The 15,000-nt window shown below is 40.3% G+C and overlaps 2 protein-coding genes across 19 annotated transcripts in view; one reads left to right on the forward strand and one right to left on the reverse strand.

Moving 5' to 3' along the window:
* LOC137984000 (NLR family CARD domain-containing protein 3-like) overlaps nt 1–15,000 on the forward strand; it is a 349,493-nt gene that overhangs the window by 124,347 nt on the left and 210,146 nt on the right. The window lies entirely within an intron of this gene.
* Nucleotides 1–15,000, reverse strand: part of LOC137981724 (protein FAM200A-like) — a 19,713-nt gene that overhangs the window by 1,344 nt on the left and 3,369 nt on the right. The window contains exons 5-6 of the mRNA XM_068828784.1: nt 2,421–2,498; nt 1,343–1,420 (exon numbers count right to left, since the gene is read on the reverse strand). Of these exons, the coding sequence (XP_068684885.1) occupies nt 1,343–1,420; nt 2,421–2,498 (156 nt within the window). The remainder of the gene's footprint in view (nt 1–1,342; nt 1,421–2,420; nt 2,499–15,000) is intronic.

Here is a 15,000-nt window from a genome sequence, read left to right on the forward strand (position 1 = left end):
TTGCCTTCATAACTGAGAAGATTAGAGCTTCACTTGATTTAACCTGCGATCAAGCGTACTTTTCTTGAGACAGGGCGCTAAAAAGTACGCCTGATACAATTTCTTAACGAGTCGTCTGCCGCCCACCTGTCAAGAGTGATGTTATCATGTGTCATGCTATAAATGTGAGCCAATCAGATTTTACCGGAAATTACCTGCACGCTGCGATTCAAGTAAAGACGCGACAAAAACAAAATAGCACTCTGGCTTTGATTTCTGCAAATCCTGCTTGACAGTTGGTGCGGTTTCTCTGTTCAAACCATCAAGGAACAAAGAATTTCGAGATAAAATGGCAGAAAAAGCCCGAATTCTTCATGTTATCATCAGGCGCAATCAACAGTACAATAAACTTTATTTAAACTCGAATATTTGAGATGCCAATAAAAGATGCTATAAAAATAGATATGAGGAAAATGGACTTTGAGAAAGTCTAGTTTTTCAGCAGCAGCTGCTCAGCTATCATTTTGTTAGAAGTGTGTTCAGATTGTTCAGCGATTCCGTAAACAGTGTCGAATTTCTCTGTCAAGCTCGGCTGATTCCCCGAATGTGGCAACCCTAAAGTTCTATTCGGTTCTTTTTGGATTCGCAACTTGTTGCTTCCGAATAGATTCCAAAGGACTTGCCACAACTACAAACGTTTTCGAGTTGGTGGAAGAAGAACGATGCATTTTCTTCTAGAATGCTCAGGCCTGTATTACCGGTAATAACACTATTGCAAAATCCCGTAGGATGTACAACTGTAATGTCTTCTTTTACTCAAACCATTCTTCGGATGCATTCTCTCCGCTCTTCCTTTAAAGGTTTTTGGAAAAAATCTGAAGTCCAAGCAACAGCAGCTGTAAACAGAGCCTAAACATCACTCGTGTTGAAATCCTTCTTGGCGCCCATAATTTCATCAGCTGTTAACCCCAACTTAACCGATTTACAGGAAATATGATTTGCAATTCTGTAACCAATCGGAGCGAGGCTCCAAATTCTGGACTACGAGCAGACGACTCGTTAAGAAATTGTATCAGGCGTACCTTTTCCCACCATGTCTAAGGAAAAGTACGCCTGATCGCAGGTTACACTTGATTAAGAAGGTAAGTTGTGCTGTGTCCTAAGTTGTCTTAGTGAATAAATCAATGAATGATAAATTTCATCATTCAAACCCCGTTGAAGTCCTAAATTTTTCAGGCTTCTCTACGCAATTGTCAAAATTGCTTAAAAAACTGTGAGGATTATAGCCTCACTTGATTAAGAAGGTACGTTGTGCTCTCTCTTAAGTCCAGGTGTGTGTGTGTGGCAATTTGTGTAAACCAACCTGAATTTATATTAATAGTATTTACTGATCTGTCTCCTGCCTTGTTGACAACTGTATTCCCTGAAATGCTTGTGTGTCCTGAAAAGAAAAAGAATAAAAGTAGCTTTGAGCCATCAAACAACGAAAATGAATTATAAAAGGGTGAAAATGTCGGGGCCACGGAACTCAATTCACATTTCGTTTCCATGTTCTCCCTTCTTCCCTTTCCCTGGAGCAAGAGAGAAGAGATCCTGGACACGAGGTTGTTTGCATTTCTTTACCGGTCATTGACAATGTTAATCATGATCACAACAAAAATAGGGGTGTTACAATGATGAGAGTCGAGTTACTCTTAGTACTGTGGTAAAAATGTCAGGAACATTTTGTTTGGTTAAGTGTCACGACGTACATTCCTGGAATTGACGTGTACCAGTACTACAACAACAACGACACCAACAACAACCTTTATTGTGCTCTTGATACAACAGAAGGAGTAAAGTAATTAACGGAACTATTTGCGAAGAAAGGAGAGCACAGCCACTCGGAAATGGCATTTGGAAGGACTGAAGGGCAGTTTTCAAGAAGAAGACCAGGTAGATAGCTTGTCCAGGTCAGATTGTAATTTTGAAGGACAGTCATACGATCAGTTTCAGTCTTGTATGTCAAACTGCTCTTAATGCTCAATGGGAATCTCCAGAAACCATGAAGCCCAACAGCTTCCATTCCAGGCCAAGTCATAATACTTTCCTGGACAAGCGGCAGATTTAGCTTCCAGAAGGTGTAGAAAGTACTACAGGCACAGGTAGTAAGGGGGAAAAAATGCCTAGCAGGGCAAACGAAGGTGATAGATGACTGCAACATGGTAGCAGAAACCTGCACCAAAACTTGCTGTGTCCTAAGTTATCTTAGTGAATAAATCAATGAATGATAAATTTCATCATTCAAACCCCGTTGAAGTCCTGAATTTTTCAGGCTTCTCTACGCAATTGTCAAAATTGCTTAAAAAGCTGTGAGGATCATAGCCTCACTTGATTAAGAAGGTAAGTTGTGCTCTCTCTTAAGTCCAGGTGTGTGTGTGTGGCAATTTGTGTAAACCAACCTGAATTTATATTGATAGTATTTTCTGATCTGTCTCCTGCCTCGTTGACAACTGCATTCCCTGAAATGCTTGTGTGTCCTGAAAAGAACAAGAATAAAAGTAGCTTTGAGCCATCAAACAACGAAAATGAATTATAAAAGGGTGAAAATGTCGGGGCCACGGAACTCAATTCGCATTTCGTTTCCATGTTCTCCCTTCTTCCCTTTCCCTGGAGCAAGAGAGAAGAGATCCTGGACACGAGGTTGTTTGCATTTGTTTACCGGTCATTGACAATGTTAATCATGATCACAACAAAAATAGGGGTGTTACAAAGATGAGAGTCGAGTTACTCTTAGTACTGTGGTAAAAATGTCAGGAACATTTTGTTTGGTTAAGTGTCACGACATACATTCCTGGAATTGACGTGTACCAGTACTACAACAACAACGACACCAACAACAACAACAACCTTTATTGTGCTCTTGATACAACAGAAGGAGTAAAGTAATTAACGGAACTATTTGTGAAGAAAGGAGAGCACAGCCACTCAGAAATGGCATTTGGAAGGACTGAAGGGCAGTTTTCAAGAAGAAGACCAGGTAGATAGCTTGTCCAGGTCAGATTGTAATTTTGAAGGGCAGTCATACGATCAGTTTCAGTCTTGTATGTCAAACTGCTCTTAATGCTCAATGGGAATCTCCAGAAACCATGAAGCCCAACAGCTTCCATTCCAGGCCAAGTCATAATACTTTCCTGGACAAGCGGCAGATTTAGCTTCCAGAAGGTGTAGAAAGTACTGCAGGCACAGGTAGTAAGGGGGGAAAAATGCCTAGCAGGGCAAAAGAAGGTGATAGATGACTGCAACATGGTAGCAGAAACCTGCACCAAAACTTGCTTGGAACTGTCACCTACCGGGCCACACTAACCAGAAATGTTAAAATGGAACACTCTAAACCCACAAAGACAGGATGGAGCTTAAAGCTCTCATCAAGGATTTGCAGAAGAGAGAAGCCAAGGCAAAGAACGACTAGCAAGTTTCAAGAATGCAAGGCAGAGAGCAGCGTCCAGTATTTTGGCAGTATTATTCTCGCAATAAATATACGATTGCCATTTGCGTCATGATTATGAAAAGTCCTCTACAAACTGTTGTAATGCCATTGGAAGAAAGCACTAATTAAACTGAGTCACATTATTTCAGAAAACTAGAACTGGTATTGAACTGCAGCATTCCAGTTAATTTTTCAAGTGGGGTGCCATTAAATCCATTTGAGGGATCACCCACATGTCGTACCAGAAGACGCCCTTTGGCTCACACGTTCACATGTTTAAGACAAGATTTTTTTGAACTTCGAGCATTGCGTGGCCAAAAAGATCATAATAATCTTTTGCCGCCGGTCAAGTTTAGTTGGAAGCACGTGTGTTTCGCGCCAGGGAATACTTTGGTGGCCGCTATAATCATTTCGATTTTAAAAAAGTGCTAATCCCTTTGTTCATTTCTAACCTTTGTCGGAGGGATATGAAGCATTTTGTGGTAGAAAAAACCCTAGGATGCAAATGGAAAGTTCGCTTCAGTAGACTTGCCATGAGATGCGAACAGTGCCGGCCGTTGGTCAGAGAAGTTATGGCTCATTCTGACGGTTTACTTTCGATACTATATTGCCAAGTCAATTCGTTAAAGGTATGTAATTGTTTTACTTCTATAACCTAAGTTATGTCAATGACAAGTGATGCTTTAAAACTCTGAAATCTCTTTGAAAGATTGCTTTAAAGCACAATTAGCATAATGGTCGAGCGGTAAACCGGTCGAGCTGAACTTCCGTTCTCCCATTCAACCCTCGAACATCAGATCACAGACAAGGAAATGACAAAAGAACTGTTCACACTATTTTAATAGAAGTATAATAAGAATTCATCGTAGGTTTACAATCTCAAGATAGTCAAAAAGCAAGTCTTGACACACTAATTCTACACTGGATCTCTGAGCAGAGTCGGAGAACTCAAAATCTTACAGCAGACAGATCTTTTCGAAAAATTGCGTACAGGTTATATTAAACCTTGCAAGAATGTTAAACTAAATACGATGAATTCACCGCTTCAAAACGTTTTTCAAAGCTTTACAGATCTTTCCGAAGTAACTGAATGAAATACCTGTGTAAAATGGTTGGTTAATCGCTTGCACTCAACAAAACTTTTATGTCCTCTTCCACAACGATGGCCGACGGTAACTGAAAGTAAGACGCACGCAAGCTCTTATGGGATTTTTGGCTGCTGGCGCGCTTTATTGCTTGATGTTCAAAAAATTTTCGTCCTAATTATTTTGTAACGTCCTGTCGCATTTTGAGGTCTTTTACTTTTTTAAGCTCTGGTAATAAATTAGCAATAATCCTTTCAAATTTCAGAGAAATCAACCTGTCCACAAATATTTTAAGAGTTTTTTTCAATGGGATGTCAAAGGGCCAAGCGGATGTTGTGCATAATCAGAAAAGTTTGGGCGATCAAGTTGCGCCTGTGACCCGTTATAAATATTTTTTCACAAAATGTTTTCGAATCGTCAAGTATCACAAAAGACAAGAACATCATTCTAAACACTTATTCTATGCAAAAAGTAGGTTCTGGAGGTAATTTTGACAGTGGAAATCAAGTTAACGGCAGACGGTAAATACAAGAGACGCTAGTATTTGACAGGAAAATGCTTTACTATTGCCATAAAAACTATCCAGTTAAGCTCGCATATTACACAACATAATGAATTCATAAAGGCCACCTTTTCCAGCGAAACATTTTTTGAAACACACAACATATTTTCCTATTACAGGCAAAAACCCCTTCCTATTTCATTACGTGCGTGAAGCGAAGAAATTGTGTCAATTTACCATAAGCAATTGTAACAACAAAAATTTCAGGATCAAACGGTTTCCATGAAGAACCTTTTCCTTGAATAATGAACACAAAATAGACGATAAGCTTTCTTTCAAATAATTCTTGGCTGTCACATTTCCAACTATTCTTTTACCTGAAGACTGTGCAGAGTTGAGTACAAATAAATACCGATAGCCAGACAACAGAGATCACAGATCCACTTAAGGTGTTGGATTCGTTCTCTCTCTGTTGAACCGATAAGTTACCAGAGAATTTTCCATTTGGTTTCAGTGTTCTACATAACAGCACACTTAGTACCAAGGCTGTGCTCTAAGGAAAATTTCGGGGAGCGCTTCGGGCTCCCAAGCATTTCAGCTGGGGTGCCCAGCCCTCCAAGTTGGTCGCCCAACTTAATTAATCAATTATTTAATTAATTATCTGAGATCAGAAACGATGTTCATCCATCTCTCTCTCTCAACAAAACATTGCTGCTACTGCTCTGGTGATTGTCAAACTCGCTAGTGCAAGAAAAACCCGCAACCCGTCAAATTTTTCTTGAGAACGACGAGAAAAGTGGCAATGCCACCGATGTTTTCAGGTTTAAAAGTGAAAAAGTAAAGATTGCGGCAGGTTTATATAAAAACGTTTGGTCTAATACAGGTACATGTTTTTACTGGTTAGTTAGGTTGAAAATAAATTTTCAAAAGGTGAATCAATGCCGCTTAATTGATTCACGTGGAGCTTATGTAAAAAATGCCGTGAAACAATTAAACCACCGCGGCCCAAAAGCTATCAATTCTTTTTTAGGAAGTCATCTTGATTTGGACGAAAATCATCGCTACAGGACAAAACTAAAGTATTTTTTTCTTATATTATCAGTAAAATGTTTAGTGGAATGAGCTTTTTGTGGATTCGGTCGAAGCGCCAGTCACAGCGTTATTTGTTTAGGGCACGCAATGATCTGTCAGGAACCAAAGACAACGCGGGATTGCTCTGTTTCTAAAACAACAACAAATAACATGATATCTTTCCTTTTTTTAATTTCGTTATTTCATATACAGGGGAAAAACAACCATAACCTAAATGTATTTTAGCCAAGCAGGCGCAGTGGCAAAAAATCGTAAAATATTAAATTTGCATAAACTGCGACTTCGCGGGTTCATACAAAAGTAAATTTCACCGCTTCGCCGGCCGCGCTTTACCACTGTCAGAGCAGAAGTAACAACTCTTTTAAAACTATAACCAAGAAATGCCAAACTCCACGTTCCAAATTTAATGCTATTTTTTTGAGAAAGAACAAGAGCCATAATGGCTCTTGGAAAGAATCTAAATTCGTACGGCTGCCGGCCGTAACGTGCAAAGTTACGGATTATGTTACATGTGAAACTTTGAACCGACTGTTTCGTACGAAGAAAGAACATCTTCTGAGAGGTTTCGTAAACTGTAACCAGCAGCATATTAAAATTTTTAGCCGCCTTATCTGCTAGAAATACAACAAGCCAGAGTGCCCGGCCGGGCGACCGGGTAATTTTTCTCATTCGCCGAAACCAAATGTTAGTCGCCTCAGGCAACCGGGCGCTGTTAGAGCACAGCCTCGAGTACAATATTAGAAATACAGCTCACTTTGAATTTGGCTTGATGGGCGATAGATTGTTGTCGAAGTCCATTACTCGTCGCTTTTGGGATTCCAGATATTTATTTTTCACCGCCTGTCTTGTTTATCCAACTGACTTCCCATTATTGAGCTCCATAAGAGTATATTTTGTTTAAAGATCCATTACAACGCCATTTGCGTTACATGACTGTCAACACCATTGCAGGTTAAGTTAAATATTCTACTGTGTCCACCAGAGAAATCTACGCATTTCCCCTACCTTCTCGATCCTAAGAAAATACGCTCAGAAGGCTCTATGCACAAGGACACCACTTAGCAGGGGAGTGACAGGCAAAACTTTTACCAACACGGAAAAAAAAAGAAAAAGAAAACAAACAAATTAAACACATTTTCCGACTGGGATTGCCATACTGGCAACCCAGTAATAAGAGTCATTTTCAAGTGGGCCTACGTTTCATCTCACAGAGCTTGTCCTTCGTGCTGCCTCCAGCCCAGTGCCTTAACATTCGTGCATGCCTTCGTCAGCTGACCCCTAGATTCCTGCAATAGTCTGTTATTTGGATTACCACATTCTGCACTTGAACAGCTTCAAAGGGTGACCAAAATGCTTCAACACGTCTTGTCATTGGCGCAGCCCAGTACTCTCACATAACACCTACATGTATTTTGTATGGCCTGCACTGGCTACCGTTTTATTTTTTTATTTTTTATCACAATGAGTTTAACATTATGATTACCTTCAAGGCCCTTGCATAGTAATGCCTTTCTCCAATCTGTATTCAATAACTCAACTGCTTGTTCAAAAACAACACAAATGCTCCAACTTAAGATCAAAATTAATGTAAGCTTGATACTGCAGACTTATCAGTCTTAGACTCATTCCACTCTAGGATATCAAGTATTCATTAGTTGCTGCACCTGTTTTGTGGAATCGGCTGCCCTCTTCAATAAGAAATCTCTTCGGGAGTGCCTTTTAAAGTCAATTTTAACGTGATTCATTTTTATTTTATTCCATGAAAGTTCTGAAATCAGCCTCCGCCGTCGTCATCTGTCATTATCATTATAACACAATTATTGGTAAGCAAAATGTGATCTTTACATTTATTATATGGAGGAGAGTGTTTTACTGGGAACTAAACCACTCGTAGATTCCATACGCCACTTCATCCGGGACCCGAGTGGCGTATTTTCCGTATGTCACCTTTGTGAGTGTCGTATCGTTCAATGACGTCACAATTCCCGCTATTTTTCATAAAGCCCAGCCGTATTTGTAAAACTTGACTACTTTGAAACACAATAAAATCGGAAATATTCAAAATTTAGTCTCCATATAATAAAAAGAACCTTACACGTTGGCTCGAAGATATGAATTTTATGTTCTCGTGGCAAGAACAATATCTCACTTGTTCGCTTCGCTCACTTGTGAGATATTGTTCTTGCCACTCGAACATAAAATTCATATCTTCGAGCCACCGTGTAGTATCCTCTATGTATTATGAGCTAATAGGTTACCATACCATCAACCTACAGACTGTAATGTCTATTTTTAAATGCTCGTGTATCACAAATGAACTAGGTGACCTCCATTTTTTATTTTCTCCAAGTAGTAAGCAGGTTAAGTTGAAAGTTTTTGCAAAGTTAAAAAATCTGCCCGGATTCGATTTTCAGGCACTGTACCTTTACAATTGGAAAATTAAGGTGGCACTGCATCCGATCCCAAGCACTTTTCCTTAAACTCTACAGAGTGTTTTATCCTAGCCTGCTTACATGTATTACTTTCCAGTGATGAAAAATGAAGGTCACTGGGCAGGGTTCGTACTATTTTAAGCTCTTTAAGCTCAAATTCCATGACTTTCCATAACCTTAAGTCTAGCTGTCATGTAAAATTTTCAAAACTATCCTTATTTTAGGATATTCTCTGACATAACTCTGTTCAAATTTGAATAAATTAACGATCTCTGTCCACCAAACTTCCCATTGTTTGATAGAAACTCCTCTTTATTACATTTTACCCTTGCTTTGACCACTGCAATGATTTATAATTACAATTTTCCATGACTGGAAAATGAAATTCTTAAATTTCACGACTTTCCAGGTTCTCCGTGACCCATGTGATGGCTTTGGTTCAGGTAATGAAGTGAGCAAGTACTGCGTCGTTTGGACAAACGGCGGAACCGTACTGCACGCACAGCACTCGCATGTTAAGTCAGAGCAGCTGCTCGTGGGTTGACTTAGTTTTCGACCAAAATCGGAAGCAGTCAATCAAGGAAGGGGAGCGACACAAGAGAGGAGAGAGAAGTTTATTGGAAGTTAAAATATACAGTGATTCCACGCCAATCCCGAAACAGTGGGGGAAGTACATCTCAAACCCTAGAAACATAGAGAACTTGGCAGACTTCTTGGGTTGCGTGCTCTGTAAACGCTTCATCCAAAGCCTAAATCCTCAACAGAAGGTTTTCCTAGCTGGAGGCTGCAAAGATGGCGTGAAAACAGTGTCTTGCACACATGGCCATTGTGAGATTGTACCACTATTGCGCTCTGATCACGAAGAACCTGACACCAGGCTTTTGCTTCAGGCCAAACATGCGTCACAGACACACCTCAGAATTGTGATACAGTCACTGGGCACGGATGTTGCTGTGCTTTCCATAACTCATTTTGAAGATCTACAGTGCCAAGAGTTATGGTTTCGAACTGGAGTAAAATATCGACTGAGGTTCATCCCTATATCCACCGGTTACACTCTTCCCTTGGTCAGCCCCTCTGCAAAGCCCTTCCTGCATTACATACTCTAACTGGTTATGATTCGACCAGTGCTTTGCAAGGAATTGGAAAGACCACTGCCTTGAAGATTCTGCTCAAAGATAACCAGTTCCAACAGCAACTCTCCCACTTTGGCGAATGTCCCGCTGTAAGTAACGAGTCGTTGGTCTCAAGCGAAGCATTCATCTGCTCCTTGTACAATCGTCGGGGACGGTTTGATTGTCGTGTGTTTGCCAGAGTTGTTGGAAAATATCCCGACTGTTTGTTTTCGTTTTGTGTTTTTGTGGCTCCTGGTCACTGACACCGAATACATTTAAATTTTTAACGCATGCTCAACACGAAATGTGGAGGCGGCGAGCAGAGTTTACTTTCCTCTTCCTGACTCATCTAGGAAGATCGAAAGAGACTCTGCTCGCAGGGTAATGATGGATGTCAAAATCCAATGAATGATCTGGCAACATGTGTTTCAGGCGATTCAAGTGATTCCGAAGGTGAACAGTGAGTTCAAATTTTTCCCAGTCAAGGCGAAAGAACCCCTGTGATGGAGGAAACTTTGTCGGTAATTCTGAGACATGACTTTGGTTACTGGAGTGTAATCACATACTCAGCGGAAGACTAGTTCCACTTTTCATTTTCTTGAGCACTCAATACTTTACAGATGTCATAGTTAACGAGTGTTTTTATTGATATCTTGAGGTTTGCGATTGAAAGTATCATTTCTAAGCGTGAAATGTCATATTTATGACCTGAAGATGAGACTAACTGTGTGAACTGACACAAGGGATCGGTGTAATTACATATATAAGTTTAGGCTCGTTTCCATGCCACCAACCTAGGTTTGTGAGGGCAGCCCATTTTGGGCAATTTTATGGACATTTTCATCAAGATTCGGCATTTCATGTAAGCATTTGACTGTATATGGCCTGCACAATAATTTCAAGCTAAAATACAGGAAAAATATAAATGCCACGAGGATCTACAAAAAGTGTAATTTGACTGTTTTGATATTTTCACAGCTTTTTCTCGTTAAATGTCACGTGACCAGCCATGTCATAGGCACATACATATTATTTAACACTTAAATGATAGAATGTTTCTAGTTCTAATTGTGCACAGCTGATTTGAGTAAAAATTGTCATAAAACTGTAGTTTTACACGGCAAACATGAGTTTAGCCTCATTTTCGTGTTGTTCGTGCGATGATGGTAAATACGACTCTGTATCTCATTAGTGATACCACAATCTGACACTACATAGTACCTGACATTAAAGAGGAGATTTTGATCTACAATAATCCGCTGTGAAACCCTTTCTGTGCTGTGCGTTGTGCAAATCTGACTTTCTCTGGTCTTAGCTCCTGGACTACTACACCCGTATTTAATTTCCAACAAGAGCAATGAGACGGGACCTCTGGTTTACAGTCCTTATCCGAGACGACTTGAAAGCCTAACCATTTGCAGATGTAATTAAAAAGGCAGCACTTTCTCCTCAGCTATTTTAAGGCCCTGAGTGTTGGTCCGGCAGGAGTCAAACTCACGGCTTCCGACATGACAGCCGGATGATCAACCAACTGAGCCACCAGTGCAGGGCTCGACATTGCGACTCACTGGTCGCCAATGCGACCAAAAATCAAGCGTTGGCGACTAGATTTTTAGAGCTAGTCGCCAGTGGGCGACTAACCTTCACCTTTTTCCTTCATCCTTTTAACCTCTACGGCAAATCAACCGTAGTTTTGGATAAAATGCACGATTTATGCCCACAGAAATAACAAAACAAACCCACGACTCTTCTGGCTCTTCGATCTCCACGTTTCATAATCGAGCGCCATATTTGATTCAGCAGCTGGTATTGCGGGCGAACTAAATAACACGTGCAATCATTGAAGCGTGAAGTTCACACGAGGTCTTATCCCTGGTCAGATCATGAATATTTCATCGAATTCTAGGTCAAAAGATGCCTTAAATTCATTGCATACTTTGCTGAATGCAAACAATGTAGAATCGTGCAAGAAATTGATCGATGATTTGAGCCTGTTGTGGGCCGTTCAGGCGGATAAAGCAGATTTTTGTAAGCTGGCAAAGGACGATCTTGGAACCAGCCTGATACCAGACCGATCAAAAACCAGCAGGTCATCCTGTGGCGTTAAAATCCACTGCAAACGGAGATTGTTTGTATAATTCCGTTTCGCTTTTTCTTTGTTGTGATGAAACACGAAGTAACTGGCTGCATCTTCTAGTTGCAGAAGAACTGTACTCCAATGCCGAGTATTATGCAACGCATGAAATTTTCAAGAAAACTGCCAAATTTACCGAGATCCCGGAATCAATGTGAACGTGCCATCTCCGCTCAGAACAGGGTCAAGAATAGCCTGCGTGTTGCCCTTGGATCCTCCACACTTGAAGATTTGGTCAGAATTACAGCAGAAGGCCCATCGGTTGAGGAGTTTCATCCAGCACCTGTGGTCGACAAGTGGCTTTTGAGGGACAGGGAAGCGGGAGAAAGGCAACGGCGACCGCAGCTTCAGAATGACATGAAGTTTCACAAATGAAATTCAATCATTATCTAAAGACGCTAAGGAATATCACATTTGCTGTAATTATATCTCATTAGACATTTTAGTGTATACGTTGTGTCATATATTTATTAATATTGCAGTATTTTGGTGAGCCCGAAGCCAAGACTTATTTAGAGCGAGTCAAAACACAGATGAGTAAAAATGTGTAGCGATACTACAGTAACACACAAAAATGTCTAATTAGAGATTTATTATCCGTCTTCTTTTGCCAAAAATAAAAGATTGCAGACTTTTAAACGATTTTGAATATTATTAAAACTATCAAGTAGAATACAGGACCTGTTAAACCGGTCTTATGGAGTACAAATAGCGTTAAACCAGTTTTGTGGAGGCAACATATCGTACAAATTTTGCGAGGTAATTGTACTCTTCTCGAGCGTTATTTTTACTCAACAAAGCGCGGTTAGATACTTAAAGCCTTTTAGTTTCTTGTCCAAGTACCAGTCAGTACATTTCATCATGAGTGATGTTCACGTTGGGTTTATTGCAGTTTATGGTTAAACTGTTATTGACATAAAAATTTGGTTTTATCAACGGAGTTGATAATGTAAATTGGCCACCGTACAGAGATTCTGAAAGCTGACGTTTCGAGCGTTAGCCCTTCGTATTCGCTCTGACGAAGGGCTAACGCTCGAAACGTCAGCTTTCAGAATCTCTGTACGGTGGCCAATTTACATTATCAACTCCGTTGATAAAACCAAATTTTTGTATACTACTCCCCCACCGACGCAGCACCACAGTTTCTTTAGAAACTACCCCTTCATTCATTTGTTATTGACATAACTGATTGAATGGGATAGTATAGAGAAAAGTTGGAAATTTATCTTCGCTAATGATACATCAACTATTCTGCGAAACATTAATACTATTACTTGTGTCGTTACAGTTATTGTATAAACAGGCATTAGATAAAGAAACAGATCAAGTAATTTGACTTCTAAAAAAGTGGACAGAGACTGAGAGTAGTTGTATTTTCCTTTTATTTGATCTTTTATTGATACGAAATGTAGTTTGAGACTGTATAGTATCTCTCAACCTTCAGAAAGGGTTATTACTAAGAGCATTTGTTGCTTCTGTTAGTGTAAACCTCACCAGTATGATAAGCTGAAAAGAATTCATTAATGCAACTCAATAATTAAACTGGAAAAAAAACCCCGCAACTTTCAAGTGTTTTGCGCATTAGTCTTATAGTAACCTAAACAAGAATGGAGCCTGGTACGACTACTGCTTTCAAATTGATTATTTACCTCGTAATGCGTAATGATATGTTTTACGAGCCCTGGCTTCCTTTTAAGTTTTAGTATCTCAGTCTTAGAAGCTTACGTGTACGTAAACTTAGGACTATGAAGAAGATTGCATGTGTACATGATCATCAGAAAAATGAAGAAAAAAACATTAGTGAAAAAAATGGCGACTAAAAGTTAAGATTTGGCGACCAAAATTTTTGGATCAGTCGCCAATTGGCGCCTTACTAAAAATGTTAATTTCGAGCCCTGCAGTGTGCGGTGGTACAACCTACGGCATGCACCTCCAGTTTACAGCAGGAACACCAGGAACAGACCTGCAAGAGGGGAAAAAATCAACCCCCAACCTGTCATGGAACTCAATGTAAAGAGGTCCAAATTAGATAGCGATGATGATCATGATAGTGGTGTGAGGTGTTTATTGTATGACGCTAGGAAAGACTTGAGCACACAACTCACATCCACCGCCAGAAACAGGGACCAACCGCCTTGAGAGATATACCATTGCCACTGTCCAAGCAGAGCACGCTGTAGTCTCGGACAAGATCAAAGAAGAGACTGCAAAAGACAGAGATTACAAAGCTTGCCGCAGCCATGCAAACTGACAAATGGATGAAGACTGACCCAGACCTCAAGCCATACGTCAATCTGAGAGAAGAGTTATACATGCCGGACGGACTGATCCTAAGAATTGACATAATCATTCCCCCTGAATCACTAAGAGACAAGATTATCCAAATAGCCCACAAGCAAGGACACATGGGCCCAGTGGTTTGAAGGGTGGATAACGCTATCCACTGGATAAAGTACGCACTGGTCATAACTGACCAATACTCAAGATACCCAGAGGTCAAGTTTGTCCACTCAACAGCCATGAAGCCCAGGGACAGGTAGAAGGGTTCAACAAGCTCATGAACAAGACCGCCGCTATAGCCCACACAGAAGGTATTAATCTCCAGGAAGCAACCTCCGATAACCTTCAAGCATACAGGGAGACACCCCACCCCACAACAGGGACTGCGCCGTATGAATTACTCATGCACAGAGAAATCCGTACACGACTTGACGACTACCCAACAGAGAGATCTAGCCGGGAGGACAGAATCTGTGACAGCACCAACAGTCACCCAAGGCATTGTTACCCAACAAGTGCCAATTGAGGCAATGCCCGCCAATCAAACCCTACCACTGCGCAGATCACAGCGACAACGCAAATCCACATTTGATGGTAGTCTGAGGGATTACACCAAATAAATGTTGAATCAATTTTGAACATTGATCAGATGCTATGAACAATGATTATGAACACTGAACACTTGTTTTGTTACCGACATTGACTGTGATTATTGATTGATTAATTAAGCCCATGTTAAGTATAACCAACAACTAGTTTAGACCACTTACTTTGAGGAACTGATCTCAAGAAGGAGGTGCGTAATGATTACATCATTGATACACATGACTTAATAATTGACTACCAATGCAACATGATCATCTAAGAATGAGATTACAGTGAATTACATCTGAGAGCGAATGGGTGTCAAGT

This window comes from Montipora foliosa, chromosome 13, assembly GCF_036669935.1.
Source record: "Montipora foliosa isolate CH-2021 chromosome 13, ASM3666993v2, whole genome shotgun sequence".
Lineage (NCBI taxonomy): Eukaryota > Metazoa > Cnidaria > Anthozoa > Scleractinia > Acroporidae > Montipora > Montipora foliosa.